Below are 27,035 nucleotides of genomic sequence, written 5' to 3' on the forward strand. Positions count from 1 at the left end.
CAAAAATGTAACTGAATTAAAGGGGAAAAAAAAAGTCTTTCTTAAATAAAAATCAGTATTTTAAACATTAACAATTAATGTTTTAATAAAAATAGTTAGGTTCAACAACGGAGCATTTATCTGTGCTTTAGTGTAACACAACTTAACAGGTCAAACACACATTTCAAAATATATAATTTCACCCAGCTGCAACAGCACACTATAGGATCAGTGCTTAATTATAAATAGTAGAGTACATCTCATCCAAGCAATTTAACTAGCTCCAGTATTGTATACTCCCAACATGAGAATCTAATCATCTCCCTTTGATATTCAACCGTATTACAATTATTTAATTCCCCATCAACTTCGATGGTGTTACCTTCACCAGAATCTTATCTAGGCCAATCACAAATATGTCAAAAGTTGGGAATGCTCATCCCCAAAGCCTGTCCACTACCTACAAAGCAGAAGTCGGGAATATGCTGCAAGATTTTCTAAATATCTAGGAGTGCAGATCCAACAACACAACAGGCTTGACACCATCAGGACCAACTAACTTGATTGGAATCTCTTCCTCCAATGGCACATAATGACAGTCGTGTGTACCATCTACAAGAATTATTGGAGCAATTTAAAAGTTCATTCAATGGAACTTTCCACACATAACTCCACACATTTATTTCCAATTATGCACCATTCATACTCAACTATAATGTCACATCTTCACTATCATTGGGAATTCTGGAAGTCTTTCCTCAACAGCACTGTCAGTCTATCTACACCACAATGGCTTCAATGGTTCAGAGGAGTGACTCAAAGGCATCTTCAAAAGCAATTAAGGATAGCAATAAATACTGGCATGGTCAGAAATGCCCTTGTCATAACAAATAAAAATAATTCCACTGGCTCCAAGTGATGACAATGACTGAGTCAACCAAAAAGCAACATAAATTAAAAAAGGGTAAAGCTATTTACCAATACCAAACCAACAAAACATTTTTTTTCCAAAGCAGCCAATTCAGGTACTGGAAGCTACTATAAACACAGTCAAACACTTGGCCCAGGGTGGGAATAAAATCTATTGGTTTTGTGGGGTCAGCATGGCCTTCCACAAAGCCTGCACTACATAAAGACAAAAATAACAACACAAGTCAAAGAAAAAAGTCGCACTTACCTATCAATGCTTCAAATGTAGATAACATATAAAACTGAAGAGTTATGTACAATGAACAAAGAAAATTTACAGCCCAGAAACAGGCCCTTCGGCCCTCCAAGCCTGAGCCGATCCAAATCTACTGTCGATACCTGTCGCCCAATTCCTAAGTGTCTGTATCCCTCTGCTCGCCACCTACTCGTGCATCTGTCCAGACGCACCTTAAAATGAATCTAACAGGCCTGCCTCTGTTACCTCTGCTGGCAACGTGTTCCAGACACCTACCACCCTTTGTGTAAAGTATCCTCCTTAAACTTTTCACCTCTCACCTTGAAAGCGTGACCTCTCATTATTGAATCCTTCACTCTGGGAAAAAGCTTATCTCCATCTTCCCGGTTTATACCTTTCATGATTTTGTAAACCTCAAATCAGGTCCCCCCTCAATCTCTTTTTTCCTAATGAAAACAAACCTAACCTACTCAACTTCTCTTCATAGCTAGCACCTTCCACACCAGACATTATCCTCGTAAACCTTCTCTGCATCCTCTCCAAAGCCTCCATACAGTTTTGGTAATGTGGCGACTAGAACTGTACACAGTATTCTAAATGCGGCCGAACCAATGTCTTGTACAATTTTAACATGATTTGCCAGCTCTTACACTCAATATCCCATCCAACGAAGGCAAGCATACTATATGCCTTCTTGACCATTCTACCCACCTGTGCAGCAACCTTCAGGGTACAATGGACCTGCACTCCCATACCTCTCTGCTCATCAACTTTTCTCAAGGCTCTTCCACTCATTCTATAATTCACTTGAGAATTAGACTTGCCTAAATGCATCCCCTCACATTTGTCTGGATTGAACTCCATCTGCCACTCTCCTGCCCAACTATCCAGTCTATCTATATTCTCCTGAATATGTACAAGCACAGAAAAACATGGTTGGATGCAGCTTTGAAGTGGTGACCAAGAAGGATGGTTTGAAAGATGGGATTTTGTAAGGGAATTCCACACAATGGAACAGTACAGCCAGAAACTACCACCAATGTGTAGAGTCATGATGCAAAGAATGTCAGAATCCAAGGTATCAAATATGGCGAATGCTAGGCTAGAAAAGCTACAAACAAAAGTTGAATGAGGCTGTGATGGCAAAGAACACAAATCTTCACTTCAATGGAAACAGGAAGCCAATGAAGAACAAAGAAAAGACCAACAGGTGAACAAGGAAGACTGTATGCAGTAGGGGCTTATGATGATTGTTAAAATGGAAAGCTGGTAAGGAATATCTAAAATAATTGTCCCAATGAAGCCAAAGGAGTAGACATGTATTTCAGTGGTAGTCGGGATCAGTTATCTTTCTAAGAAAAATAACTACTCTGGACCTAAGAATAAGAAATAAACAATGAGTTAGGATGTGCTACTTTGACAATAAACAAGCAAGAGAATGTTTATAATGCTTCTAATTCAAAAAGAATACTTTGATTCTCACGAGGAGTGGAGTTGTTCAGGAGAGAAGAGGAAATAATAAAAATGTGCTCAATGAGGTGCAACATGCCAACCCTGGTAAATAGACAAAAGACAATAGGTGCAGGAGTAGGCCATTCTGCCCTTCGAGCCTGTACCACCATTCAATATGATCATGGCTGATCATCCTCAATCAGTATCTTGTTCCTGCCTTATCTCCATAACCCTTGATTCCACTATCTTTGAGAGCCCTATCCAACTCTTTCTTAAATGAATCCAGAGACTGGGCCTCCACTGCCCTCTGGGGCAGAGCATTCCCCACAACCACCACTCTCTGGGTGAAGTAGTTTCTCCTCATCTCTGTCCTAAATGGTCTACCCCGTATTTTTAAGCTGTGTCGTCTGGTTCGGCACTCTCCCATCAGCAGAAACATGTTTCCTGCCTCCAGAGTGTCCAATCCTTTAATAAGCTTAATCAGATCCCCTCTCAGTCTTCTAAACTCAAGGGTATACAAGCCCAGTCGCTCCAGTCTTTCAGTGTAAGGTAACCCCGCCATTCCAGGAATTGACCTCGTGAACCTACGCAGCACTCCCTCAATAGCCAGAATGTCTTTCCTCAAATTTGGAGGCCAGAACTGCACACAGTACTCCAGGTGTGGTCTCACCAGGGTCCTGTACAGCTGCAGAAGAACCTCTGTTTCTATACTCAATCCCTCTTGTTATGAAGGCCACCATGCTATTAGTCTTCACTACCTGCTGTACCTGCATGCTTACCTTCATTGACTGGTGTACATCAACAAGGAGAAAGTGAGGACTGCAGATGCTGGAGATCAGAGCTGAAAATGTGTTGCTGGAAAAGCGCAGCAGGTCAGGCAGCATTCAAGGAACAGGAGAACAGACGTTTCGGGCTTCAGCCCTTCTTCCTGAAGAAGGGCTGATGCCCGAAACATCGGTTCTCCTGTTCCTTGGATGCTGCCTGACCTGCTGCGCTTTTCCAGCAACACATTTTCAGCTCTGGTGTACAAGAGCACCCAGATCTCTCTGTACTGCCCCTTTACCTAAATTGATTCCATTTAGGTAGCAATCTGCCTTCCTGTTCTTGCCACTAAAGTGGATAACCATACATTTATCCACATTAAACTGCATCTGCCATGCATCTGACCATTCACCTAACTTGTCCAGGTCATCCTGTAATCTCCTAACATCCTTGTCACATTTCACCCTGCCACCCAGCTTAGTATCATCAGCAAATTTGCTAATGTTATTGCTAATACCATCAAGATATTGCTAATATCTTGTCCAATTTGTCACCTACTGTCAACACTCAGCACTTGAACGTCAGACATAAATCACAAATGCAATTCCTTCTGTACTAGCTCTCAAATATCAAAAATGCTTTCTGCTTCGTCATTGCCACTCACTTATCTCAGCAAGTTTCAAACACATTTTCTTAGCGAACATAACCTTGAAATGAAGAAAATGATCATCTAAGTAGTAGTAGACACCAAATATCAATGACAGAAATGATTAGCTGTTCATGCACATGCATGCAGAAACATTCGCATCACAAAGTAAAAAGTATGCAGTGCAGCTGAGAAGCAAACTTGTTCTGCATGAAACTGCAACTGCAGGTTAGTCATCACTTTTTGAGAGAGAAAAAAAAAGCCAAGGAAAAAGGGTATGGTATTTTCTACCACCTCAGTCTCTCTCCAACCACAGACACAGACAATGTGAAGAAAATATAGCCTTAGACTACATATTACAAAAGCCAAGAGAATTGCTGAAAAAACACATTCACAAGTTTCAGACTTACAGATGCTGTCAAGTTCCTCTTTGGTTTGAGTGATCTTTTTCCATGTCCATTCAAGCACAAAGCGCAGACTGGCAGCTGATCTAGGTTGTTCTTATTGAAAAGAAAAAAAATTAAAAAACATTACTTTCTACAGTTAAACAACAGATCAAAACATGTGTTTTGAATTACTTAAGGCAAAATGTTAAGATTTCTTTGCAAGTAGTTTACAGTTTCCAGCAGAGATTTATTCTACAGTTTGTTCTAATTATGGAAGTAGCAGACAAAATATCATAGCTAAATAAAAAAAAATACATGACTCAGACGCCCTTTTATTCCTTCATGAAGTCCAGCAAAAAAAGGTAAAAAAATGCGTTTTGTGGGATTTAATCAACTTTTTTTGTTTAAAAAAAGCAGAACCTCAATCCTTCACAAGCTACAAAATGTTTCATCACCTTTTTTTTGGTCACCTTTGAATAGATACCATAGGACCTGCTTAAAGATAACTCAAATTTGTTCTCAGATTTACTGACTAGATGTCTAGAAGTGTTTACATTGATGAAAGCAAGTAATGTCAACTCCTGGCAGCCTGCATGTCTTGACACACAAATTGTATAGATGCGGTTAGAAACACTATTGTACACTGTGTTGGGTCTCTTTTAAACATCTAAATACCCAGCTATATAGTTTAATGGGGCTGAGCCGATCAGGATCTAAAACTAGGAATCAAGGCACCCAGTATTGGCTGTATAAAAGAAGAACCAACAGAACTCGGGAGTACCCTAGTGTAATAAAAAGCCAGTTTCAAAATGGTCAGGGGTAGCTGAAGAGGAATCCAGGAGAAAAATAACCAAGAGACCAGAAGAAACTAAAAGGCCAATGGTCACAGGAACAAGGAAGAAAAGAGATTTCGTCTGAGTGATTAGCCTAATACACCAAGAGGTGACCACTAGCTGAGAAGAGGCGGCTTCAGGTAGTGAATTGGTGCTGCATTCTGGCTCTATGTAAACAGGTCTGAGAGGGGCTTTGCACCAACTGAAAAGGGGCTGGACATTTGCCAGGGAACTGTCCACAAGAGGAGACTGAACCATTAGCAGCCAAGCAGTCCTTAGGCACTTCACATCAGAGCGATATTGCAAAGAATAAACAGTGGAGCCTTCCACAATGAACAGTAAAATCATTCTGGAAGAATATTAAGTGTCACATTGTAATTACCGTCATCTGAATGGTTTGATAATAAATCACATCTACATGTCTAGGATATTATGCATGACCACAGTTTGCCAATTAATTAGTTTGCCTCATACTCTAACATCCAAAAATCAGCATAAGACAGATATTGAAAGCTATTTCTTTTTTGGCTTGGTGTAGTAAAGCTTACATTTGGTTGTTCAAACCAACGGAATCTTGTAACTTTATTTATCAGTAAGGATTTGAGATTCCCAATCTTCATTAATTTTAAACCAAAAAGAGAGTTACCGATCCCTTGATAGACCATAATCAAACTTGGGGGCTGTGCCAGGATCGTAACAAACATCATCACGAGGATGTGGTGGCCTCGCAGTATTGTTACTTGACTAGCGAGCCAGACTAATGTTCTGGTGTCATAGTTTGAATACCATCATGGCAGAGAATAAAATCTGAACGGTGTCATGACACACTGGGATAATGCACTGAAAATCAAACACCAGAGTAGTCACAAATCTGAAAAATTAATTAAAATCACTGAATCACCCAATTTAGCCTGTCTAACTTAGGTTAGAAGAAACATGCATACAAAGTTTTCTCCACCAACAAGAAAATTTATTTATAATCAGTGTTTAAAATCGATACCAATAAAAGAGGCAAGTTGAATGACTAATCTGTAAATCTTACTTAGAACTCCAATACACAAACAGATAAACACACAGAGACAAGCCAGCAGAGAAAGAGTGTAACATAGCAAAATTCGATGATACTAAAATAGTTGGAGAGCTGACTATGAAGAGTAGATAGAGCTTACAGATGGATATTGGTAGGCTAATGGATATTGGCAGGTGAATGGGTCAGAATGTGGCAGATGGAGTTTAATGTGGATAAGTGTGAGGTTGTCCATTTTGGCCAGAAAATTAAAAAGGGCAAATTATTTAAATGAAAAGCAGATTCAAAATGAATCAGTGCAGAGGCATCTTGGGCGCCTTTGTGCATAAATCGCAGAAGTGTGGATGTAGATGCAGCATATAATAAGAAAAGCAAATGGAATCCTAGCATTTGTTGCAAAAGCATTGGATTATATATTTAAAAAAGCAATTATACAATGCGTTGGTAATACCACACCTGGAGTACTGTATCCAGTTTTGGTTTCCCTACTTGAGGAAGGATGTGGTGGCAGTTCAGAAGAGGTTCACCAGATTGATTCCAGGGATAAAGCACTGTTGTAGAAGGAGCGGTTGAATAGCTTGAGCTTGTACTTGCTGCAGTTCAGAAGAATGAACGGGGTAGGAGGAATCTGACTGAAGTATATAAAACGCTAAAGGGAATTGATAAAGTGGATGTTGAACAAATACTCCAGACTGTCTCACATGGGAGAGCAAGAGGACATTGAATGAGAAGAGATAGGTTCAAAACGGAGATGAGGAGAAATTACTGCAGAGGGTTGTCAAACTGTGGAACTCACTACCCCAGAAGTGAAAGCAGAATCAATCAACAGATTTAATAAATAAATAGATATGTTTCTAATGAAATGTGGGGTAAAGGGTTATGGGGAACAGGCAGGAGAGACAAGTTGAGCCTGGTAAAGATCAGTCATAATCATGTTAAATGGCAGAAGGGACTTGAACAGCTGAATTGCCTACTCTCGTTCCTAATTCCTATGTTCCTATGATGAGATAACAAATATTGGGTATGGGGAAAGAGGAGGAAAAAAAAAATCAGAAGCAGACTTCTGACACCAGCCTAGATCATAGGATTTCTTTTATCCCCTTCAGATTCAAATAACTTGATGTAGTGGATATAGCTATTCTCAGTCCTTCACCAAATGGTTGTAAGTTTTTGCCTTTTCAGAGCCTCTGAAGGTGGATTTCCCTCTTTTCATGTGAGCAGGAAATTTATAGAGACAAATACTTAAGAAAAGTGGGGCCCGGTTCAAATGAAGAATGCAGGACAGCATGCAAGGAGAAGCACCACGCAGAAGTAAAAACATGGGTATCAACCTGTTACAACACTATTTACCAAGCAGTAAACAACAACCACACAATCCTACAATCAATAGATCAGATCAAAACTCTGCAGCCCTGCCACAACCAGTCATGAAGGCTAAGGCTCCACATCCTGAATCATGGGAGCATTCAACAAAAAGAAAAGGCTTAAGCAACTGAAAGCACCTTCAACCAGAACAGCTGAATAAAATGTTCCAAATAAGCTTCCAGGTGGAGATTCCTAGCAATGTAGATACCATTCTTCAGCCAATTAAATTCACATCACGTGATAGCAAAAGTCAGCTGAAGTCACTGGTTACTGCAAAATTAAAGGCATGGTGTTCTGACAACATGCTGGCAGGCAGTAGCAAAGCTGTTCTTGTATGTTACCACACAATGGGTATCTACCCAATACAGAAAATTGCCTGGGTATGGCTTGTTTTTGCTCCAATGTATTTTCAGATCATCAAAGGATTGATGGAAGGTGTCATCAGCAGTGGCACCTACCAAAAACTGCTTACTGACAAACAGACACTGTTGCTTCAATTCCTCTGCACTCCTCACCCAATCCAACCTGACTGTAATCTGTGCTCTTAGATCCAACCCTGATTTTGTTATTAAGCCTATTGGTAAGGGTGGTGCCATTGTAGTCTGGCGTACTGATCTCTGCATTTCAGAGGCTGAGCGCCAGGTCTCAGATACCTCCTTCCTATCTCCTGCTGGACCATGACTCCATCATGGAACATCAAGCCACTGTATCAACTATGATCATTGAACCCATTTCATCTGGTGATCCCCAGATCTGCTGAGCTTTTCCAGCAAGTTCTGTTTTTGTCACTGACAAGGAGTTGGGGATACACCAGGCCCAATCAGCCCTGACCTCATTAAAGCCTTGTCCATGCTTGGACAACATGAACTCAAGAGGGGAACTGTTGACAGCACCTTCCATTACTTTGCTGATGATTGGCGAAGGTGACAGATGGGATGTGGACAAGAAAGCCCCATCCCTCAGAATTATCATCTATGGCTAACAATCTTTGTTGGGCAAGTCAAAAACAGGTACATTCTGATCAAGGATTTTCCCCTGTAATATCCCCCCCATAGCCAATATATCTATCACACATGTGTGAATAAACTAAGTTGGCATTTGGGATGAGATAATAGAAAACAATGGATACTTGTGAGTCTGCACACTTGGAAGTCACCATTTTCAGAAGAGGTTGGAAAAATAGTTATGTCTTTCGTTCATGATACTCCACAATTGAACCTTGCAGCATGCTTTGAATAATCTCTGGACTCCTCTTGCATGTTTCAGACTTTACATACTGGTCCTTTTCACAGTTTTGAAGCGAAAAGGACTAGTAAGCCATTTAGTCCCTCAAAGCTTTCAGTGGAGTTCAATTGAAAGCTTTCAACTTTCCATTAGTCACTTTTGTGAAGTAAAATGAGGGCAATACTACATGCTTACATATTTTTCAGTCCATATAAAATTGTCGACGCCTCTGTAAACATACAGCTTCAATGGTGTCAATTACTTTTAAAACTAATCCAGAATTACAAAATTATGAAGATCAGAATAGCACACTAATTCTTGGAACTTATGTTGAAAAAGTAGAGCTTTAAAAACCATTTTATTGACTTAATATATTCTGTTCTATCACAATTTCAAAATCAAATTGCAAAACCAATGTAAACTGTAAAATGAACAAGAGTGTAAGCAGGTTGAAACAGGATTATTTTCAACAGGTTTTAACTTCAGGCTTACCTTCTGCTGTCCATTGTCTGATGCATCCAGTTATTAATCCTAAGGAACTAGATTCTACAGCTGCTGACAAAATTGCTTCAAGTTTCTCCTCCTTAGAAAAACAAGTGTTATAATTAAGTTAACATTCCAGATATCTCCCCATAGCTTTGAAAGTCTATTTCCACAGGGACATCTACAAAGTCACTATAAAATAAAAATGAATCTCAAGTATAAAGTAACCTGGCAAAATAAGCATCAAATTGAATGCATCATACATTGGCAAAGATGCACTGTCCATTGTATGGATTAACCACAAAATTCACAAGTACTTTTTATATGCAACTCAGAAAAGACATATAACCTGCAAGTCAGAGCCTAGTTTGCACATTTTAAAATCAATTAATGAGACATACACCGAGTAAAAATCGGCTAAGTGGGCTAAAAAGTTAAACAGAGACAGATGCTGGAAATCTGAAACAAAAACAGAAATTGTTGGAAAATCGTAACAGGTCTGGCAGCATCTGTGGAGAAAAATCAGAGTTGATTGTATCTAGGAAAAGAGTAGTTTTTAATAGAGATGGGGTGCGTGGAGTAAATAATAGATGGGAGATAGAGCCCAAAGAACAAGAAAACCGTTGGAGAAAGAAGTGGTTTAATATCAATCTGGGAAAAATGAATAGCTGATAATGGGGACAATAGTGGCTAACAACGGGTAGTTTGTGATAACAGCCAGTATAACGGGGTGAAGGAAAGCATGAAGAAACTTGCTCAAGCCATAAAATTGTTGAAGGCTGCACAGTTCACAAGAAGAAAATTAGGTGTTGTTCTTTCATCTCACACTAATTTCACTGTAGCACTGCAGCAAACCTGAGACAAAGATATTGGCCAAAGAATGTGGTGATGTGTTGAAGTGGCAAGCAACTGCACATTCAGGATCTTTTCTGCAGATAGAATGTAGGGATTCTGCTAAGCGTTCACCCAATCTGCACCTTGTTTCCCCAATGTAGAGGAAACCACATTGTGAGCAGAGAATACAGTAGACTAGGCTGAGTGAAATGCAGGTTAAGTGCTGCTTCACATGGGGCCTTGGACACAGTAGAGAGGAAGCAAACAGGCAGGCATTACACCTTCTGCGATTGTAGGGGAAGATGCCATGGGTTGGAGGTGGAGGAGTGGATCAGGGTGTCCCAGAGGGAATGGTCCTTGCGGAAGGCTGACAAGGAAGAATTGGGGAATGTGATTTGATGGAACCCCGCTGGAAGTGATGGAAATGGTGACTAATGAACCTCTGGATGTGGATGCTGGTGGGATGGTAGGTGAGGGCAAGGGGGACCATATCGATGTTTTGGGAGGGAAGATAGAGGGTAAGGAACTAATTGTGGGAAATGGGTTGAACCCAGTTGAGGGCTTTACCAACCATGGTGCTGGGAATCTTTGATTGAGGAAGGTGGATACCCCCTTATTGAAGATGGCATCATCAGAACAGGTGCGCTAGAGACGGAGAAACTAGGAGAATAATTTGGAATCTTACAGGAAGCAGGGTATGGGGATGCATAGTCAAAAGGATAAAAGTAAGTCATATGTGAACTTTGTCACCTCCACTTCATTGCTGCAAAACTCCACCGAAATATATTGATTAGCACAACCTCAAAAGAAATGAACTTCTGACATCTCATCAAATAGCTGCCAAAACTTGAGATGATAAATTCAGTTGGGAGAACAAACTGGCCCTGAATTATTTGATCATTGCTGCTTACATGTTAACACCATAGTCATCTGACAGAATTGAAAAAAAACAGCTAATTCATAGACTTGTTCAGAGGAAAGGACAGCAATGAAATACCCACCAACATGCGTTGTGATTCAATATACTAACATCTGTTGATTGCTCCCTACCTTCAGATCTTAGAGCTCTGATGCAGTCAGAACTCTTAGATATTTAGAAGTTTACATAAGAACCAGATTCCATCAAAAACAAATGCTTAAAAGGTTTCCTACAAATGGTGACTAAAGCAGAGCATTTTTGTTGTTAAAATATTATATCTTGCCCCCTCTATCAATAAAGTAGTGATTATTTGTGAAAGGCACAATAATTATCTTTCCATGTGGTGTGCATTTTACAAAGATGTGAAAGAATAGATCAGTTTGATTGCTATAAGATGCAAATTTCATTTGACTGCAAGCTTAAAAGATTTTAAGATTTCAAGATTTTGAATACTACACAATGAGGATCTGTCTGTCAAAAACTAAAATAAAATCAAAACAGTGCAGATCCTGGAAAAAACAAGATGCAGGAAATTACACAGCAAGTCAGGCAGCGCGTGTCAGGAGAATCAGAGTTATTGCTACAAACTGAATTGGACTCATTTAGAGAAAGTGGCACATCACATTTGACTTAAATGAGAATTATTCTTCTCTCCTCAGATGTTGCCAGGCTGCATTGCAAGTGTATAACTGCATGGTTGGAAGTGTGTTGCAGGAAAAGCACAGCAGGTCAGGCAGCATCCAAGGAGCAGGAAAACCGAAGTTTCGGGCCTGAGCCCTTCATCAGGATGCTGCCTGGCCTGCTGTGCTTTTTCAACAACCCACACTCTCAACTCTGATCTCCAGCATCCGCAGACCTCATTGTCTTCTATATAATTGCATACTTTCTTGGCATAGAAACTTTCAATTTTGAAGAAATTGATAGGCAAAAGGAAGGCAATTGAAACTTTGGAATTCAGAAATCACCAGGTTACGAAGGTAGTTATGCACCACAGGTTGTTTCATTGGTATTTTCAAAGTTAGAAGGGAGAGAGCCATAGAAGTGTTTAGCTGGAGACCGCAAGACAGTAACTCTTGAGGAAATAATTGCTGTGTCTTTGTTAAAGATGAAATCTGTGCATTTAATTCCTCAAAGTTTGACAAACATCTAGTAAACAAAAGGAAATTCCAAAAGTATTCACAAAATTAACAGATCAAGGTATAGGTTTGGAAATTGAAAATAAATAACAAATCTCTATCTGGATCATCCAGGAGGACAGTGGTACCATGAATTTAGTTTGCCAGCAGCCAATCAGGAGAGTTACGTGCATTTTCTTGCAGAAGCAGTTGATCAGCTTGGAAGACCATAAAAGTAGTACTGTATCTGCCAGTAACCGAAACATGAATGGAGGCCATTAGGAATTGGAATGCTCCTTATCTGAGTCACCTGCAAATACAGCCAGTCCCTGGAATGAAGTAGTACAGAGTTCTGGAGAATGATCACTATCAGTTTTGCCTGGTCATACCAGTGGCTGAGCACTTAATCCAAACAACAGAACAGATAAAATAAAATGAAATCCACAGAAAATTCAGCATACAATGTACTTGATAATTGGCAAACATGATATGATGAGTCAAGGCACTCAATATTCATCAGAAGATATTACTGTACTTTCATTCTCAACTTACTTGTGAGAGACAAGAGGGCTGTATATCTGCAAGCCTTGGAGAGAGAAGGCCAGCCATCAGACAACGACTATACCCATCAGGTATTGCTTCACTAAGAAAAGGACCAGCCTTCTTCAAGTAATTCAATGTCTAGACAACAAAACTAGATATCAGTAATGTAGTGATAAACAATTCTTCAAAGTTCTCAAAACATTAAAATTTAATGATAAAAATCACACCAAGCGAGAGTTCTTAAGACTGATTTCCCCACATTATACTGTCAAATTTTTGTATACTCACTTATTCCTCATCCCTTAGTATCCTCTTTCCCTCTTGAAAACTTATTTTGCTATCTAAATCGGTGTAATAGGTAAAGTTAGCTACCATACATTGATTCAGTACCTTCATCCAAGTAGATGAAATGGCTTGTAAATAGTTCAGGTCTCAGCACTGATCCCTGTACTGTACTCAACTGGTTGCAGCTTTTCAAACCAGAAGATGACCCATTTATCCCCATTTTCTGTTGCTTATTCAGCAATCTAGAATCAGCATCCCACAAGAAAACGTCAAATAGTGGTGCAGCAAATGATGTCACTGAATTGTAGATTTACTGAAATGATTGTATAGTGAAATAAGGCCTGGATCCAGTTGAGAAGATTGTAAAACTAAAAGGTCAGTTCCCTGGGCTACAAGTGTTAAGAATGACCAGTGCGTCGACTAAGAAGTTAGAGTTCAAATTAACTGCACTCAAACAGTGCAAATTCATTACTCCAGTTCAAATGATGACCAGGGTAATTGAACGTCATCAAAATGAAGCATCACAGACCAAAGTACTGTTGTCAAGTTTAACAATTATTTTTAAAAATATATGGTTATAGTCAAATTAACAAAAGATATTTTCATTTAGTCCAAAAGGATTTCGGTCACAGGATGTTACCCCCATTTTTCTCCCTATGTTTACTCGTTTTCTCCCACCCTCCTCAGGCACTTAGTCTCATTGTTTTTTTCCTCCTACATCAGTCAGTTTAAGTAGTGCTCTGGGTCAAGTTCACTCTGAAACTTAAGGTTTAATTATTTCACAATGATAAAGTTGCAATGAGATTGTTCTCTAAGTTTATAATTACCTCAGTTAAGTGAAGTGTTTTCTCTAAAACTTAGGTGATCTGATCAAAATCTTCAAAATATTAATAGGAAACGATGGGCAAAATAAACTACTTCCAATTTTTAGAAGTTCTTGAACTAGGACGCATTGTCTAAAAATTAGGGCCAGACCATTCAGGATGTTAGAAAGCACTCCTACGCACAGAGGATGGAGGTTTGGAACACTCTTCCACAAATGACAGTTGGTGCTAGCTCAGCTGTCAACTTTAATGAGTTTTGAGAAGATTTGTTTCTCAGGTTAAGGGTCTGGATGCAAGTTTGTTCGCTGAGCTGGAAGGTTCATTTTCAGACATTTCATCACCATACTAGGTAACATCAGCGAGCCTCTGGTGAAGTACTGGTGTTAGTGACCCACTTTCTATTTGTGTGTTTAGGTTTCCTTGGGTTGGTGATGTCACTAGCAGTGATGTCACTTGCAGCTCATTTTCTCACAGGGTGGTAAATGGGGTCCAAGTCAATCTGTTTGTTGATAGAGTTCCAGGTGGAATACCATGCTTCTAGGAATTCTTGTGCCAGTCTCTGTTTGGCTTGTCCTAGGATGGATATGTTATCCCAGTCAAAGAGGTACCTTCCTCATGTGTATATAAGGTTAGTAGTGAGAATGGGTCATGTTTTTTTCTTGAACTAAAAATTAGGGCCAGACCATTCAGGATGTTAGGAAGCACTCCTATGCACAGAGGATGGAAGTTTGGAACTAGTTTATGTTCATGTATCCTGGAGGCTAGCTGTGAATTTTAAATCTTAGATAGTTTTTTAAAAAATTAAACACAGGTATTAAGGGGATGTCGGCAAAAGGTGGGTATGTCGAGTTAGGCTACAGATCAGCCACAATCTCACTGAAGGGCAGAATAGGCTCAAGGGGATGAATGGTCTACACTTGTTCCTGTGACATTGAAATATCTACAGTTCATGTAAAATCTCACCTCTTTCTGAAACCCAGAGCATGTTATGTGCACAAGGCCCGAATTTATCAAGCAAGTTGCATCTGGAAAAGAAAAGCAAATAATTTTTTTTTGTATTCCGAAACTAAGTTCAAGCACAGTCTTCAGCTTAATCTCCAAGTAAAAACAAAATTTCAACCATTTAAAAGAAACAAATGAGTTGAAATCCTGCAACATGCAATTTCCATTTCCACTATTCACACTTTCAGACACAACATTTCACTCCATAAGAAAAGCAATCACAAAAACGAGCAAAACTTATGCAACCAGTGTCAGCTGAAATATGTGGGGCACAATGTAAAAGCATAGGGGAAAGAATCAATTGACACACTCAAATCTGAGCTAAATAAACCATAAAAGTTGCATTTATAAATTACCTTTAAATGTGGTAAAATGTCCCAATGTAACAAAAGTGAGTCAGATTAAATTTAACACCAAGCTACATAGAAATATTAAAAGATTATCAAAATCCTGGTCAAAAAGTTTGATTTTAAGGAAAATCTTAAAAATGGGAGGTTGCGATACTTCTTTGCCTTGAGCAGATTTGTCCTCTGCTGTTTCTCTCGTGGAGATGCTGCCACTGGTGATGTCAGAATGCCTGCTTCAGAAACAATGGGTGAACAGCTTTGAGCTCCCTGAGTTTTTTTTAGAAAAAGATGCATGAGTCAGTCTCGCACAAACTCAGGGTTGCGGTTTTGCTTTCAGTTAGGGTTTGGAGTTGACTGCTGAAGCTGATAGAAACAGCTCCCAATCTGCTGGAACAAAATGCTAGAGTTCTCTTGCTGTTAGATTGTTTATATCAGTATTTCTTTCTCCTGGACAGGAGGAGATAATGGGAGTAAAATTTGTTTTGCTGAATTTGCCTTTGCCAAAGGTGTATTGATGGGATGCTGCCGTATTGGAACAGTTAACAACCAATTGTTAAATAATATATTATTTTATTAAGTATTTCAATAGAGCTAAAGTTATGCCAATTCTTCTTTCTTCTACTTGTACCTTAACTATGTTGTAAGAATAAAATGCACTTTGCCTAAAGTCGAGCAATGAACCAATCGAATCACATCTGGAATAGAGTGCCTTACACTTGCCTTTAAATAAAATTTTAAAAGTTAGGGTCTAGGCTATCTCCTTGATATATTTTGAGGGAGTTTGGTCCGATCCATAACAAAGTAAAGCAGATTAAAGACAAAATTAAAAAGCTTAAGGCTTAAGCAATTGTAAATGGAAGATATAATTATGTGTATTAATTTATATTTTACTAGCAGTAACCAAATGAGATTCAGTGTATAACTACTGCAGAGATGAGAGTAGCCAAAAGAAGGATGAGCCATCTGAGAGGTTTGAGAGGCTGAATGGCCGGTTTCCTTATGGCTTAAATCAAAAAATTAAGGAATAGAAAGGAAAATGAAATGTTGGCCTTTATTTCAAAGAGAATGGAGTATAAAAATTGACAGTCTCATTGAACACTTTTCAGACTAGAACGGTGAACAGTTTGGGACTCCCTTATCCAAGGAAAGATATTCTGACATTGCAGGTAAACCAGGGAAGATTTACTAGGTCAATGCCACGTGTCGAAGGATTTTCTTATGAGATGAGGTGAGGTTAGGTCTGGTCTTCACTCATTGGAGTTTATAATAATAGAGAGGCAATTTCATTGAAATACACAAGATGGAGAGCTCCCTTTCTCTTCTGGGAGAGTTTAGGAACCAGAGGGCTATTCTCAAAGTAAGTAGTTGTATATTTAAGACAGATGGCAAAAATTTCTTCTCAGAGTAGTGAATCTGTGGAATTATTTTTCGTAGAGACCTGTGGAGATTCGGTTATTATAAATATTCAAAGCTAAGACAAACAAATTTTTTAATCAGCAAGGGAATCAAGAGTTACGAGGAGAGACAGAAACTTGGATTTGAGGATCATCAGATTAACCATTATCTCATTGAATGGCACAGAACACTTGATAGGCCGAATGGCTTACTTTTGCTCTCGGCCTTATGGTCTTACAGTGGCCTGTCTGAACAAAGATTTAATACTTATTTTTCTGACAAGTAATCAGGTAATTACAGCACCATCTGTAGTAAATGTAAATACATTCAGGCAACTTTAGATAGGAATTATTGGACAGCATTATTAGGGTAGGAACATTAGTTATTTTGCTTACTTTCCATTACATCAAGACAGAATACCAATACATTTCTATCAAATTTCTAAAGTGACATTGGCATTTCAACATTCCAAACAGTTAGTGTGTATTGCAGGATGAGACCCAAACTAACAACATTGCTGAATTGTAAAGGCAGTGCTTCACAGCTTAAATAGCATACGTGATGAGTTCAAATATCATAACTATTCACTCCGACAATTAGGGATGCGAAACTAACATTGGCCCACAATCCATGGAAAACACACACACATAAAACTTCTGAAAATTAACATGACCCCAGACAATGGCACAAACAAAACATAGTAAAATCTGAAAAAAATGTTTGGCTGCATATAGAACAAGAGAAAATATTACGTCTACGCACATGAAAATATAAAAGTACTTTACTAAAACATTTTATGCATTTTGGGTTCTGGCACATTTGCTATTGACATAAGTCTCAGTAAAGCCCCTCGCTCCCTCTACGTTTTATAATTAATTCTTCTTCCCATAGGCTTCTGCATTCAACATTCCCTCCCAACCAACACTTACCCTAAATGTTCTCATCTCTTCTTTCCCACCACTTTAGTCACTTGCCCCTCTTCACAATCTCAATTCACTCACCCAACAACCTAGCCTTTCCAACAGCCTTACATCAACACCAAGACAAGCTGGGGCCCAATGACCAGATACTGGCACCAAATCACTATAAATCAACTCTCATGCTGGTTCTGCTCTCCCTCATGGCCCACACTGCCAAGCTCTGGTGGGAACTCAGGAAGATCGCATTATCAAACGTCAGCCCACAGGATCCCCTTAAAAAGGAGGTGGAGTCCCGGGCTGGGCTCTGACCTCCATCTAGCCCAGTCTTGAAAAATGCTTCCCATCAAACTATTGGGTGTGATGGGAATAGATTAGACTTATCACTCAGTAGATGTTGCAAATTTTCCAATCACAGATTCTGTCTTTCCTGCCTCTTGATGCTCCAAACAGATTTGTCTCTGGATAGCAGAAAAAGGTAGAGTCAGAATCCACGATTAGAAAAGCTGGAGCATTCAACGTGGGAGAGGCAGAATCTGCACTTGAAGTAATAGCTCCTGACAGACTCAGTCTCTCTTGCCTGTGCTGCTCTTAAATTCCTACTCTCATTGACAAGGATTGAACATAGATTTAAAATTGCATGTTTCCAAGATGCAAATGTTGAAAATGCATCCCTGTTTAGCTCCTATTTGAACTTATTTGGTTGGCTCTTTAATTAGATATGCTTCCATGGGTATAGATGATTCACAATTAAATTTGTTACGTGGCCAAAACACCATCGTGGAACTTGAAAATCCATTTCAACAGTCTACCTGATCGTGAGGGGCCAGGAGTTTCCCCATTACCCCCAGCTAAAATCAACTCAAAAACTGAAATCGGACACTGGCCTTTATTAAATTAGGCAGACGCTCGGTGCTCACAAATGGGCTATATTTCATCCCGTGAAGGCGACTGATCAATTTTTACCTTCACTGCCATTTAATTACAAAAACATTGCATTCTATGATAACACTTTTTGACTACACTCACCAAAATTGTAGGTGCTAGGGTTAAAGAACTGTTCTGGTGGTGGATAAGATGGAGGAACTCCACGGCTAAGGCTTCTTTCATGTACCAAGATATCCAGCAGGTAATACGGAAAGGTCATGCACACAACAGGATCCAGAGACCATAATGCAAAATAGGGGCAGTTATGAAGTTGCTCTCCTGCTCTGTAAAGCAGAAACCATGAAATGAAAACAATCATATTTAGCAACAAACAGTACCTGTTCTAGTGAAAATGACATCGACCTGAAACACTAACTATTCTTTCAACAGATGCTGTCTTACTTGCTATGTAATTCCATAATGTTTAATTTTATTTCAGGTTTCCAGGATCTGCAGTGGTTTACTTTTGTACAATCTGTAGGTATTTTTCTGCATTTTGAAACACACTTTCAGGCAAAATATAGATGCAACAATTTAACTGTTCCATCATGTCCTGTACAAAAACTCAAGATTGCTGAAGGAGGTACTAATCTTCTGGAAGCTGGATCACTTACTAGAATAGACAGAATACTATCCTCTGAACTGATTTTTTTTAGTGCATCAGATCTTTGAACAGTCAGTATGCATATGTCAGTTTTCTAACTAGCATAATTTCTGCACTTTGATCTTGTGCAGACAAACTTACTTTATCACACTTGTGCATGCTCGACATGTGCATGCTCACTTGTGCATGCTTAATAACAGATTTTCTCAGTATAGCTTGGGGTATTTTGTGGAAACATGCGATGCTTACAATTTCTGTGCTCCAACTGAGGGATATTAATATGAGGAAATGGAACACTCCTTCCTTCAAGACGTTCACTACTGAGTTAACAGCCAGATGCACTAAGAGCTAACTCTACTTTTACAAATCAGTATCAGAACAATACCCCCATTTGCAATAAATTCCTCACACCCGCCAAATTAGCCAGCCAATTCAGTGCTTTATATATGTCTAATAGTAATTTTAACATTAGTTATGAAGAGAAAAATAAGGAAATTCAAAAACTAACCTTAGCGAATCAGGCATCTGTGCATGATACCAACGATTGATATCAAATATGCCCAGATAGGTGGAGGGTTTCCGTTGTCCATATGTATTCACCTGCCAACTGAAAATTGATACACTGGTGTCTGGCGAGCTGCCTGTAAGCAACAGGATATCACTAAGTATTTTACAAATAAAACTGCCTAAACTACAATTTATTAAAATTATTTTGGTCCTTATCAGTGCAAGATGTGTTTTAAACTTTACATCCTCATAATAATGTTGAAAACCCAGTTTATCACAGCACAAAACAAAGTGAACAACAGTTCCAACTTCCTAAACTTTGAGAGATAGAAAATTCCACGCATTTTCTGAATAAAGCAGTACTGTAAACTCACCTTCACTCACACTTTCTTCTCTATCTCCATGATTCTTAAATTTCTCTATAGTTTGGCAGCCCAGCAGCCGAGCATTGGTATTTCTAATCCTTGAAGAAAATGCTTCGTTGGTCAGATCTTGAGTGTAACGCTCTTCACAATATTCCAAACCCTATTAAACAATAGAAATAACATTTAGAGACTCCAAATACAAACTGGAACCTGGGATTTATTCTGCTTAGATATAACATTATCTCCAACTTGACAAGAGTGATCCAAGGCTAGAAGTCTACAAATCACAGCTACATGATGCGTGCTGCTTGGCTAAACAGAGTGCTTTGGAGTTGGGTGAAAACTGAGTTAGATGAGACAGGAGGTAAGCAAGGCTGAAAAACTGAGTGCAGTACAGTGCTCAGTCTCAGTTTGGGCAGTGCAGAAAATGACATGGTCCCCATGGTGACAACCAATTGGCAATGATAACTGCAGAGTTTTTTTGTAGTTTTTAAAATATAATATTAGTTGAAGTAGGGATTTTTCAATTATAATAGAAATGTTAGAAATAAAGGAAGGTTTCCAGCTTAAATAAAATTTCTTATTTGGTAACTAGCTTAATCTAGAGAGAAATCACGACAGAAGACCTCGTACCCGTGATGTGTTTCTCTTGCACAACATGGGAAATAAGAACTATGTTTCCAGAACTACCTGTGGAAATAATTATGTCCAGCTGCAGCTTCTGGCTAACCACTTTTCAGAGCTGGAGCTGTGGGTGGAACGCACTCATCTGCGATGTGGAGAATGTCATGGATAGCATGCTAAGCGAGGTGATCACAACACAAGGTGAGGATTACACAGGGAAAAAAGGAATGAGTAACCATCAGACAAAGCAAAGGGCTCAGGAACAAAGTGCAGAAGACCCCTGTGATTGTTCTCCGCTTAAAACAGTTATATCACTTTGGATCCTTTTGGGTCAGGATGGCTTCTCAGAGAAAAGCAGCATCAGCCAAATCAATCAGACTATGGGTGGCTGTATTGCACAGAAGGGGAGGTGAACAAGCAGCATGGTTATAATGATAGGGGATTCAATAGTACAGGGAAAGGACAGATGCTTCTTTGGCTGCAGACAGGAATCCAGGATGGAATGTTGCCTTCCTAGTGCCAGGATCAGGGATGTCATGGAGCAGCTGCAGGTCATTCTGGAGAGGGTGAACAGCCAGTGGATTGTTAATACCTAGGTGTACCACAACATAAGTAAACAAAGGAATCAGAAACTGAAAGCTGAATATAGGTTGTTAGACGATAAATTAACATACAGGACCTCAAATGTAGTAATTTCAGGATTACTCCCAGTGTCATGTGCTAGTGAGAGAGCAGGAATATATGAATGTGTGGCTTCCAAAAATGTAACCAGGGAGGAGTTTAGATTCTAAGGCATTACAACAGTTTCAGAGGTAGGCGGAATCTGTACAAGCCTGACAGGCTGAAACTGGACATGGCTGGGACAAATGTCTCCATAGGGCTTTTGCTAATTCTATTGGTGATTTTAAACTAGTACGGCAGGGAGATGGGAACCGAAGTGTAGGCTTAGATGGGCTATATTCATATCAGGAAATTGGTGGTAGAATGCAATGAGCAACTCGAAAGACAAAGGAAATGAGGATTAAAAAGCTTCCAAAGGAAATTGACAGATGAACTCAATGAGTATTACAAACAAGGCAGGGCACAGACAGACACATGAATGGAAAGCTGTTTCAAATGGCGTTCTGTAAGTCTGTGTCAGGATCCCTGCTGCTTGACTTATATGTGAATGATTTGGACTTGAATGTGGACAGCACAATTGGGAAATTTAAAGACAACACAAAATTTGGCTGTGTAATGTAGAGGATAGTTGTAAAACTCCAAAACGATATGGATGAGTTGGCGATATGGGCAGGAAGGTGGCAGATGTAAATCAACTCTGGTAAGTATGTGGTAATGTATTTAGGGCGGTCAAACATAAAAGGGAATACGCAATAAATGGGAATATACTGAGTCGAGTATATGAAGTGAGTAATTTTGTGTGCAAATCTTCAGGTTCCTGAAAGGTGGCAGTAAAGTTAGATAAAAGGTTGTGAAGAAGTTATAGTACATAGAATGTACTCCTCATTGGCAGAGCTATAGAATACAGAAGTAGAGATATAAAGGTGAACTGAGGAAGACACTGAGGCAGTCACAACTGGAGCTGTGCACAGTTCTGGTCACCATATTACAAGATGGACATATATTGCTCAGAATACATTGCAGAGAAGATTTACAAGAATGTTGCCAGGGCTGGAGAATTGAGCTGAGGAGAAATTGGAGAGGTTAGCGTTATTTTCCTTGCGACAGAGCAGTACAAGTTACATTATGATTGAGGTATACAAAATTATGAGGGGAGACAGAATAGCCAGGAGGAACCTTTTTTCTCCTTGACCATCAGTTAGGGGTCATAGATGCAAGGCAAGTGGCAGAAGGATTAGAGGGGAAGTGAAGAAAAACGTTTTACACTGTAGATGGAGATGTCTGGAATTCTGGGTGTCTGAGTTGGTGAAGGAGGAAGAGACTTTAAACTCTTTCATGTACACCTGGATCTGCACATTAACTACAAGTTATGGGCCACGTGGAGGAAGGTGGGATTAGAAAGGGCACTTGGGTATCTTTGAGTCAGCATGGACAAAATAGGCCAAATGGCCCCCCTTCTGTCCTGTAAGACAGATATAAAAAGTGCTTAGGAACCACACAGGCTGATAGGAAAACTGCATCATAATCGGAAGGTCCATGTATTAACAACACAATAGAGAAATCACTAGCTGGATTATTTGGGGCTTGACAGGGCAGATGTGGAGGGGCTCTTCCTCTTGTGAAAGGATCTAGGCCCAGAGAGGATAATCTCAGAGTAAGGGGTTGTCCATTTAAGATGAAATTGAGAGAGTACTTTTTCCTCGGAGGGCAATGAATCTGTGGAATTCTTTTCCATAGATGGCTGCTGAGGGTCATTTAGTGAGACACAGATTTTCATCAGCAAGCAAATCAAAGGTATGGGACTAAGGCATGGAAGAGCAGTTGAGGGTTATCTGATCAGCCATGATCTCTGGATGGCACAGCAGACTTTATTAGACTGTTTGAATTCATAAAATTGTAAATACCTCTTAAAAACAGTAACATGCAAACTTTTATAATTTTGTCCCAAACTATAGTGAAAAACTACAACTTGTTCAATACTAACTTAAGTTACCTCTTTGTATACATTGAAATACATGGTTCCATAGGAAGGTAATGTTACCTCATAGAGGATTTGTCCTGAAGATAAACACTTGCGATCACCAAATGCCAACTGAAGTAAGTGCAGGCTAACCACATCCCCTTCACTATAAACAAAGTCAAACAAGTAGTAAATTAACACTGAAGCGGCTAACGTTGTTAGTGTTTTATTACCATAAGAACCATTTTGCAGCGTGCAGACAGAGACTTCAACTACATATTTATGGTGTCCTTTAAAGTGACCAGAATATAAAATGGATACATAAAAAGGAATACAGAGCACTGGAGAAATTATGTTGTGCAGTACATTAGATGCTAGCCTTTAACTCAATGAATTCCAATATTACACAGTCAAATGAATAACTTTTACACCACTCATCTATTTCTGATAAATTTTGTCTCTTGAACTCATTGCTAAGGGCATGGTCCCTTAGCAATGAATTTCTCCTAGCACAATGAATTTCCACAAATGGTCTCCTTCCTATCGGAAAGATGTTGTGAAACTTGAAAGGGTTCAGAAAAGATTTACAAGGATGTTCCCAGCGTTGGAGGATTTGAGCTATAGGGAGATGCTGAACAGGCTGGGGCTGTTTTCCCTGGACCGTCGGAGGCTGAGGGATGACCTTATAGAGGTTTACAAAATTATGAGGGGCATGGATAGGGTAAATAGACAAAGTCTTTTCCCTGGGGTCGGGAACTAGAGGGCATAGGTTTAGGGTGAGGGGGAAAGATATAAAAGAGACCTACGGGACACTTTTTCACGCAGAGGGTGGTATGTGTATGGAATGAGCTGCCAGAGAAAGAAGTGGTGGAAGCTGGTATAATTGCAACATTTAAGAGGTAGTTGGATGTGTATATGAATAATAAGGGTTTGGAGGGATATGGGCTGAGTGCTGGCAGATGGGACTAGAGATTGGGTTGGGAAATCTGGTCGGCATGGATGAGTTGGACCGAAGGGTCTGTTTCCATGCTGTACATCTCTATGGCTCTATGATTACTGGCACAGGATTTACAGCATATAAAAACAGAACACAGCAACGCAACTATGCCACTGCTTATGTCCCACTGGAGTCCCTTTCTGTCTCTCCTTATTTGGATGGAGAACTGTAGAAAAGGTCTCTGGAACATTCGGGATTACTTTCGTGCCACATTGTAACTTTAAGATGGACCTGTGTTAGGTCCGATTCAGGAATGGTTAATCTGTATGTTGGAAACCCAAAGTATAAAATTTTACAAAAGACATCAAATTTGCTCAAAAACTATATAGTAACATTTTTAGAAATAATTTTTGTTTAAACATATAATTATGGATACTCACCCATCCTGTGCAGACTGTACAGCCCAAAGGTAACAGCAGTTCCGAGGGTCATTCTCAGGCTCCTGAAAAGTGAATGCGTAGACAGGTACTTTTCCTCCTTCCAACTGTGAGTAGTATCTGTACCAAGGGAAAAGGATTTCATCAAATCGACTATTTTCAACAGTCCACGAGAATGTGTCAGTTATTGTTACTAATGTGTGGACGTTTTTCTTCAGAATCACTGTTCTATTTATACTTGAAAAACTAAACATGGCAAAGTTTAGGGAATCACGATCAATAAAGACACCCAAGAAGTTTCAATCAGCATTAAGTATACAAAACCTAAAAACTTTCTAACACTCACTCTTTTTTCAAAGTCTTCAGGTTCCAGAGTTGAACATAACCATTAGCAAACCCAACTACCAATTGGTTTGTTCTTGGCACATAGCTCATTGCGGAGGCTGCTATTGCTGATGGACTTTGCAACTGAAAGCACAGGTGTCGCCCTTCCCTCATCACAGTTTCTCTCATTCGAGGAATTTCAGCAGGGGATCTATTGATCACTTCGAGATCTGAAGAAAGAAAAAGTTAGAATACAGCAAGTGCAAAATATCTCAAGTTAATTTTTTAACACAGCCAAGGCTCAGTGAAAGAGCTGAGTGAATAAACAGCTGATCAAAATGAGCCCACATTCAACTTCTTTTCAAAAGAGGATCTATATCATAATGTTTTTAAGTTGTGGAACCAAGATTAATACTCGATGACAACTATTTTTTAATGTAAATATTAGTATACATAAGTTTATGCCACAAAAGTCAGTTGTTAGCAAGAATCAATCAGCACGAAGACTGCGTTTCTTGGCTTTCATATTCATGGCAGACCTCAGCACTACGCAGGGTGTAATCTCTTCTCATTGGTTTCTGTTCATCAGGCACACAACACTTGGTGTACAGGATTAATGCCTAGGGCTTCCCTGCCAAGAGATTGTGAAAGCACAAGATCATACTTAGCAACCTGATTGCTCATGATCCTCCTAGACTTCCATATACTTTTTACTGGAGGCCAACAAAACATTTGGTGAGAAAAGAGGACAGTTGGAAAATTAGCTTCCAGAATTTAGCCCAACCAATTAAACCTTGTAACGCTGCCAGTTTCCATTCATTTTCACCAAGATGCAGGACAGGGAAGCAAGGCAGAGATATAATGGATACAATGTAAAGATGTCCCTAAGAATGGATAGAAAAAAAAACAACAAACCAGGAATGAAAACATGAAATGCTTACATTGTCATACTAAATTGTGGTGGGTTTAACATTTCAGTTCACTCATCCAATATCAAAGAGCTGGAGAACAACTTGGAGAGTTTCAGATTAAAGATATTTTCTCTCCACAGGTTAGCTGCATCACTGTCTTCAAGAAAACAATGTTAACTGTTTTCATAGGTGCTTGGTGACCTCTGAGCATGGGAGGTGGAAATAATTTGGAAAGGGCAAAGAAATGAAACAATAAGTATTTGGTGAACCTTTGTATGTTATTGTAGTACCAGCTAGGTGAATGGACTAATGGCAAGGGAAGTAAATGCAAATTTCACAGATAACAACTGATATTATTATTTTCATTCTCAGGCACGTTAAGCAGATGAATTTACCTGCTGGTTCTTGTTCACTTTGACAGCATGAGAAGTCATCCAAGCACAGGTCAATGAGCAGAACATGTCCTGTATCAGTTACAACAGCCACTATGCCAAAAAACCACCGTAGACTCTGATTCAAGCGCTGTGTACTGGCAGTGGCACCTCCATGATTAACTATTGGTTCAATAGCAGTCACCTGAGATTTAAAAAAGAAAAAATGATGAATTTTGCACAATTTTAAAAATGCAATATTATAGATCTAAAAATCTCGGCGTTGAATGAAAACTAGAAACAAAGAAATTGATATATGCTCATTTCAATGCTGTGTTTCAACATTATGCACCTCATACCAATGCCTTCTGTTTCTTTTCAGCTACTTCATATTTGGCCCTTCAAGTCATTTTTAGGGTGGACTTGGAGAAGGAGAACAGGAAAGCTACAGTGAAGAAATGTGGCAGATGGTATTTGCTTGCAGGTCCATCATGTGTTGCAACATTAAAGTTAATAAATCCAACTTGTACAAACAACAAAAAAAAATCAAACAAAAGCTCCAAAAAAATTAAAAACATTTATTTCATAAGCTGAAGAGTCCAGTTTATGCCACAGCATATCTAGATAAATCGAGAAGGAGAACACAGTGTAATATCACTAAGTAGTTTGATGCTGGGTACTGGTCATGTCTTCCCTGAACACTCTAATGGTACTGTTACCAGGAATATGGAGTATTTTTTTCAAAAGAACTCTATGCAAATACAGTAGAAACTAAATTCCTGTTGCAATTGTGCAATGGTGCTATTCACAACTTCACCACAAATGTGAACATTTGATTAAATAACCAATTTTAACCAACTATCAAATTCAGGTTACAATAATATGCTCAGATTTTTAATATTAATAAGCAAATTACTACTTATTGTAATTGTACAGTTCTTAAC

At 39.2% G+C, this 27,035-nt stretch overlaps 1 protein-coding gene across 4 annotated transcripts in view; it reads right to left on the minus strand.

Annotated features, from left to right (window-relative positions):
* Positions 1 to 27,035, minus strand: part of ahctf1 (AT hook containing transcription factor 1) — a 96,177-nt gene that overhangs the window by 48,979 nt on the left and 20,163 nt on the right. For all 4 annotated transcript variants that reach the window (XM_072580454.1, XM_072580453.1, XM_072580451.1 and 1 more), the window contains exons 4-14: positions 26,116 to 26,296; positions 24,832 to 25,039; positions 24,489 to 24,605; positions 23,193 to 23,277; positions 19,916 to 20,066; positions 19,543 to 19,675; positions 18,533 to 18,714; positions 14,806 to 14,867; positions 12,743 to 12,871; positions 9,332 to 9,422; positions 4,415 to 4,504 (exon numbers count right to left, since the gene is read on the minus strand). In XM_072580454.1, the coding sequence (XP_072436555.1) occupies positions 4,415 to 4,504; positions 9,332 to 9,422; positions 12,743 to 12,871; positions 14,806 to 14,867; positions 18,533 to 18,714; positions 19,543 to 19,675; positions 19,916 to 20,066; positions 23,193 to 23,277; positions 24,489 to 24,605; positions 24,832 to 25,039; positions 26,116 to 26,296 (1,429 nt within the window). The remainder of the gene's footprint in view (positions 1 to 4,414; positions 4,505 to 9,331; positions 9,423 to 12,742; positions 12,872 to 14,805; positions 14,868 to 18,532; positions 18,715 to 19,542; positions 19,676 to 19,915; positions 20,067 to 23,192; positions 23,278 to 24,488; positions 24,606 to 24,831; positions 25,040 to 26,115; positions 26,297 to 27,035) is intronic.

The sequence above is a fragment of the Chiloscyllium punctatum genome, chromosome 11 (assembly GCF_047496795.1).
Source record: "Chiloscyllium punctatum isolate Juve2018m chromosome 11, sChiPun1.3, whole genome shotgun sequence".
In the NCBI taxonomy this organism is placed as follows: Eukaryota; Metazoa; Chordata; class Chondrichthyes; order Orectolobiformes; family Hemiscylliidae; genus Chiloscyllium; species Chiloscyllium punctatum.